The sequence below is a fragment of the Wyeomyia smithii genome, chromosome 3, assembly GCF_029784165.1.
Source record: "Wyeomyia smithii strain HCP4-BCI-WySm-NY-G18 chromosome 3, ASM2978416v1, whole genome shotgun sequence".
In the NCBI taxonomy this organism is placed as follows: domain Eukaryota; kingdom Metazoa; phylum Arthropoda; class Insecta; order Diptera; family Culicidae; genus Wyeomyia; species Wyeomyia smithii.
Genome location: NC_073696.1, coordinates 128512112 through 128518799, shown reverse-complemented (window position 1 = coordinate 128518799; position 6688 = coordinate 128512112). Strand labels below are relative to the sequence as shown.

Below are 6688 nucleotides of genomic sequence, written 5' to 3'. Positions count from 1 at the left end.
ATTTTCATATATTTTAATATATCACTCTCTCGTAAACTGTTCGAAAATTCGCGGGAAAAAGTGCTTCCCAAATAAGGATGACACTGAGTTATATTTTCCCTATTTGAAGCATAGTGGACTATTTATAGTGAAGTTCTAATAAATTTTGCTTCAGTTTGCGAACCTTACATCGTTCTTGAGAGGTTTTAATCTATAAAAAATAAGCTTCATAATTTTTATTCTGTTCCAATGAATTAAACGTGAAATCCTTCATTGGGTTTATCAAGCATAAGCAAAATGAAGCAGTGATGTCTCAGAAGTGAGTTGGTCCGATCATGGTTCAATGCTGGTCCGATCATGATACAAAACAGGCTTTCGAGTTTCACTAATAATTCAAACTTTAACGCAAATATTTCATATAAAAAGTATTCCCACATTGAATTTAAATGTTACAGAAGCATATTACTGGAAAATATACTGCAATCTTTAAATATTCGATTCTAAAATCACTGCTTGAAAACAAGACTTGGTAACAATTGTAAGGGCAAATTGTGCTCGAAAATAAAGCAGTTTTTAAAACCCTTTTAATAATAGTAATACTTAAGTAATCTAAATGAAACCTTCTGAACATCATCAGGAGAAGTTTTTTGATGATGCGGGTACAAATTTGATACAGTTTTTTATTCGATAGTTGAGAAATCTCGCATATAAAAAAATGGTCCGATCATGGTACATTTTCTGACTGGTCCGATCATGATACAACACCCTACTCAAGAAACTGAAATTAGGAGACTAGAAAAATTTCGAAAAATCGAACTTTAAAGCTGATTTATACCATGTTGAAATTTCGTCCGAAACAGAATGACCATTCTGTTTCGGAACAGAGTTGTCTATGTACATAAATCGAGGTAATACCATCATGTAACATGTGACAGGTAACATATTACATGTGATATGTAACTTGTCACTTGTCCTGTAACATGTAATGTAACACAAAAAATGTAACATGTCAAATATCATGTAATATGTGACATTTTGTGTTACATGTAATGTTACACGTCACATGTTACATGTGACATGCCATGTACATCATATAACATGTGACACCAGCCATTTTGAACGAGTTAACGTCATTTTTATTTATGTTTATGTACATAGACCACTCTGTTCCGAAACGATACGAGGATTCCAGTAAAATATATATGAAGTCAGAGTGGTCTATATACATTGGTATGGTCAATTCACTTAAAAATTAATAATTTTATGTATTCACATGTTAAACCACTTCATAATCTTTATATTAGAACATTCTGTTTGAAAGAATCCGTTGAACAGAATTTTTCGAAAATTGCTTCTCCTGACATATTTGCTCGATGGCACATAGACTCTGTTCCGCAACGGCTCATATGTTTCTCATCAATGGATTTTTTTATTTAAAGGTATCAAATGTGAAATATAAATAGATTATTGATACCTTTAGCCGATTTGTACTAACCCGAACAACCACTCTTAAGGCTTCTTTATGAAACGAAACTAATCGCTATCGATTAGTTTTGAACCTATATCGATTGATTTCAGTTGTTAACTTTTCATGAAGGTGCATAAAGAGTAGTTGGTCAAAAATTTCTTCAGCCGCCACTTATACATACAAAAGTTTGGTAATACATCACTATTGTACGAAATTAGTGCTACTTTTTATAAGTTACTTCTGGAACCTGAATAAAGAATGGGTCTGCATAATCAAACATCATAAAACATGGCTAACATACTAGTTCGAGATACAGTCACGACTGTATGGGTTATCGTTAAACGTTATGGAATATCATTCGTTAATGGCAGCGGTTCTCAACCTTGTTTCGTCTGCGTACCCCTTGGCGATATTTTTCATATCGATTGTATCCCCCGACTTGGAATGTTCTTGTAGAGTGGGAGAGAGTAGTGGTAGATCATGGTAGTCTAGTTAAGGTTCCAAATTAAACTGTAACATGTTTGATTGCTACAGTCATGTTGAAGAGGCTAGATTGACCAACAAATGAAGTATTATAGAGTAAAATCGCTTTGTCCGCCATTACTGATTTTTCTTTCGCGTACCCCCCGAAGGCTTTCGAGTACGCGTACCCCAGGTTGAGAACCGCTGGTTTATGGTTATTTGTTGATTATGGTTACTTATGACGCATTTGTTATGTAAACGTATAATTATGATTTTTTCACGGTTCGGTCGAAAAAAATCACTTCTGTTACGACCCCTCGGTCGGCGCATCTCACAGCGACGACTTAATGCTAACAATAACAGCAGTAGCGGATGCAGTTGGTGACAGCTTATGACTGATAAAAGTTTTGAGCAGAGTCGACGTCGTGATTGATAGAAAATTGTTTTTTTTACTTAAATAATATTATATTAAAATTTCTGCGATTAATTCATAAATATATATATTTGTTACAACGGTGAGTTAGGCAATATAGACACATCAAATGTACTGAGTTTAATGTACATATAAATAATCATTTCGCCAGTTACACTCCAAAGTAACCTCAAACTAGGTTAACCGATCTGATCAATAGCATACGTGAATTAGTGCCAGCGTACACCCGAGACACGTGTACCACGGTTACCTGGAAAAATACCGTAAGCGATAAAATAAAACAGGTTGAAAAGTATTAATATAAAGTATTAAATACAGGTGAATTATTGAAGAAAGATAGAGCAAATTCAAGACAAAATAGGGTTAACTGCGAAATTCGGAAGTAAGGTTAACCGGATCATATAAAAATCTAAGGAACGAGGAGATAAATTAAACGTAAGTAAAGAATAAGGGTGAATGGAAAAAAGGATAGGTTTTGTCTTTTATTTGTTTGCAGGAATATTTTATCAAAGTCATAATAAATTGTTAAAACTTCGGAAGTGGTTCTTCTCATTCGTTGACTACAGCGTCAACATATTAAAATATTCGTTTAGTAGAACATTATGCGAACGTACAAATATGCCACGAAGTGAAGTCGTTATCCGGGTCAACGATCAAGACAGCGACAAAGCCGAAAACAACTGTCAATCATGCGACGGGCCGGATGACTCAAGAATGGTTCAATGTGATAAATGTGACAGCTGGTACCATTACAATTGCGCAGAAGTCGGAGATGATATCATGGACAAGGATTTTATTTGCGGTAACTGCCCTACCAGAAAAAAATCGCCTACCTAAAGCTACTGCTAACCCAGCGGTAGTCACTCCAGTATGTGCTGCAAGCCACAGCCAGACATCAAAGGGCATTGTTTCACAGTCACTAGGAAATGTCATATTATCTACTTCTATTTCAAATACACCGTTTTTAGACATCTTTCCACCGTATACTGTGAACTCATTGATAACTCGTGATGCCACTGTACCACCCGTACGCGTGACTAATCCAAGTCAAGGAATGGTACCACCCAGTGCTCTTATGCAGCCGATATCCACAGTAACCTTCCCAGCAACTTCCAGTTTTATGAATCCTACGGATGCACGTCCCACTCAGTTGGCAACAAGTCTACAGGTAAATACACAGCAGAATCTTGTGGAAAACGCGAAACACTGTTTAAAGGGTGCAAGCTCGAAGGCATCAACTAAACAATGGCAGTTGAAACTAGAGTTACAATTGTTGGAACATGAAAAAGCACTGGAAGAAGAAGAAGAAAGGAAGAAACGTGAATACTTACGCAAACGTCACGATCTACTGCGAGAGCTGATCGATGAAGATAATTCAGTAACAAGCGTAGAGGAGGATGATACCAATATCAGAGTTTCAGAATGGCTCCAAAGTGTCACACACGGAAATGAAACCCGAATTCAGTCAGAAGATACACGACGTTCGAAGGTAAATGACACTGAAAACTGCCGTGCGACACCCGCATCACACCTAAGGCAGCTAAACACGACGTGGCCAGCTAGAACGACGGTGCCTTTCCGTATGACAGAAAATTCTCAGTTACCCAGGAGAGGTACACAATTTGTAAATACAGACGCATTCGATCCTGTACGACGCTCTACACCGAGACGAACCGAGTTATATGACGACGATGAAGGCAACAACCTAACGCGCAGCCAAGTTGCAGCTCGGCAAGCAGTATCACGAGAGCTCCCGAACTTTAGCGGAATTCCCGAGGAGTGGCCGCTCTTTTTTTCTACATTCACAACTACAACTTATATGTGCGGGTACACTCCAGAAGAGAATTTGATACGTCTGCAAAAATGCTTGAAAGGCAAGGCATATGAGGCAGTGAAGTGTAGACTTATGCACCCATCTAATGTACCCGGTATCATTGCACACTGGGCCAGAAATGGAATCTAGCGGAACGAAATTAATAGCGCTCTCAGGGTTTAACCAATCGGTTTTCAGTCTTCTACAAAGTTTCTTGGTATAGTTAGGGCTTCATTTTGGATGTTTGAATTAGTTCGGAATTTAGCCGAAAAGGTGGCGTTGCGATGTCAACTTCTTTCTCTTACACGCTAGAGCTTTGCGTTATTCAACAAAGTTGTAGATCTCTAAATTCCATGAAACTTTACAGAACATACAAAATTTCTAACTCTTCAAGTTTCAGAGATCTACGAGTTTTTATAAATTTTCTCTGAATTTCACGTTTCATTGTGATAATTTTATGAGTTCACTCGAATTAATTTTTTACAATTTTTTTCTCGATAGAAATTGAATAAATACGTCGTTTTCGTCCGAGTACAGAAATTTTTGATGTACTTAAGTTAATATTACACAAAATTTGAAAAAATACATAATTTTGTGAAGTAGATATCTCAGCGGGTAGCAAGTATTAGCAAACCATGATTTTTTCTAAAAATTGTCCGTCAAAAAATCTTTATTTTCTGAAATTTTGAAAGAGGTGTTTTTTGGTGTTTTTGTGATATTTCAGTTTGAATATAACCATAGGTTTCATGTAAAAATACAATTGCTATGTATTTATTGCATGGAATACACGGTCCAGCACTTTGATACTCTATCCAACCTATGTGCAGTCTTCATCAAAGTTTCTCAGTGCAATAAGAACTTCAACTTGACGCTCAGTTTAGTTTGCGATTTGGCCGCAGAGATGGCGCTTCGACACCAACTTTTTATTCTTACACGCTAGAGCTCTGCAGTTTTCGACAAAGTTTTAGATAAGAAAATTTTATGTAACTTCGTAGAAGAAACAAAATTCCTGTCTCTTGATTTTTTTTGGAAATTTACGAGTTTTTGAAGAATTTGTTTGAGTTTAACGTTTTTGTAATAGTTTTGTGATTCGAAACAATTGAATCACCAAAGAATATGCAATTTTCTGAATCAGCTTACGTTTTCGGTTTAAGTAGACGTCGAGTTTTCATTAGTAAAGCTAGGCTTATTGAGAGTAGATCCGTTGCTATTGGATTTGGCTACGAAACAAATAATGTAACATTTAATCCAATAGCAACGGAACTACTCTCAATAAGCCTAGCTTTACTAATGAAAACTCGACGTCTACTTAAACCGAAAACGTATTTTAACCATTACTGTGAATTTTAGTGCCTCTAGAGAAGATAACTTTTTCAGAGACTTAAATAAGTTTTCTCGTAAGCCAATTTATTACTCTGCGTCAAACTAGCGTACTTCTAACCAAATGTTTCATAATGTTTCATAAAAGTAGGCCGGAACTTGCAAACATTGGTAGCCAAGTCTTCCGCCTGGCTTGAGTGACGAAACTGTTTGTCACCCGTAAGCACAATTACAATAAACAACATACTGGACGCGCCGTGTAACTCGTCGCCGCGTGCGCGAGGATGAGTTACCGGGTTTGTTACAAACAAGACAAAAGCGGCGGAGCGAATGCCGGAGACGCTCTGGAGAGCATAATTAGGTGGGACTTAGCCCAGAGAAAGCCCAGCGAGGCCAGCAGAGTAACAAAGACAGGTAGTGGTTCCGCGAGGGGGAATCGTCTCTCGCGGAATACGCTCTAGGGCTCGCATTAAATTTTTATCTAAAATATTAATCAATCTTGAATTAACGTGATTCCGTGTTGTCCTTTTAACCACACGTATGGGCGCGTTTTCAATTCGTTGTTAATTACAAGTAAGTAGGGTGTCCGGAGTGCCCCCTATATAGTTGAGAAACTGTAATCTTTCTAGGCCTTTTTTCGCTTTTGCAGACATAATCACAGACAACTGTCATAAAAATTGTTTAGTAGAATATGGAAAAGTATTCACAATTTTTTTTTCAAAATACTTTTTTTATTCTGTTCAAAGCAAGTTTAGGAATCAAAAGTCTTGAGTCTAACAGTCTACCAATGAATAAAAATAAAAGGTGGTGAGTTTCGATTAAGAACCACAGCTTAAGAACTTAGCGCTGTCTAGTAAGAAAATGCCAAATCTAATATTATTACTACTACAAAGTTTAATTATTGAACAGTGTTCCACATCGAATTGCAAAACGGGAAAAACGCTGTAGATATTTAGTCTTGAAAATTTGAGTAGAAGTGGTTTGGAGTACATTGTTTACATTGTATTTTTATCGCTGTTAGTTTTTCGAGGATTGGAAACAAGACAGTTACCTGAAAAGCAACGTCGCGAATTGATTTTGCGCAAGCACCTGGAAAATTGTCAACGCTCTCATCGGGACATCGCGGAAAAAACTTGGAATTGTGCAATCAACGGTGAGTAGGGTGTGACTAAACGTTATCACGAAACTCTTAGCATCGAACGGAAGGAGAAAT

The 6688-nt window shown here is 37.0% G+C and overlaps 1 protein-coding gene across 2 annotated transcripts; it reads left to right on the top strand.

Moving 5' to 3' along the window:
- Positions 1-2302: 2302 nt before the first annotated feature.
- Positions 2303-4422, top strand: LOC129730711 (uncharacterized). 2 transcript variants are annotated; one of them, XM_055690256.1, is made up of 4 exons: positions 2303-2424; positions 2494-2605; positions 2661-2777; positions 2839-4422. In XM_055690256.1, the coding sequence occupies exon 4, from the start codon at positions 3046-3048 to the stop codon at positions 4303-4305; it is 1260 nt and encodes a 419-aa protein (XP_055546231.1). In that variant the 5' UTR covers positions 2303-2424; positions 2494-2605; positions 2661-2777; positions 2839-3045; the 3' UTR covers positions 4306-4422. The 2 variants fall into 2 exon arrangements, with proteins under 2 accessions (XP_055546231.1, XP_055546230.1); XM_055690255.1 differs by having other exon boundaries at positions 2494-2777.
- Positions 4423-6688: the final 2266 nt, after the last annotated feature.

Bases quoted from the DNA above. Each gene is read 5' to 3' on its own strand.
- LOC129730711 (XM_055690256.1), top strand. From the start codon at position 3,046: ATGACTCAAGAATGGTTCAATGTGATAAATGTGACAGCTGGTACCATT.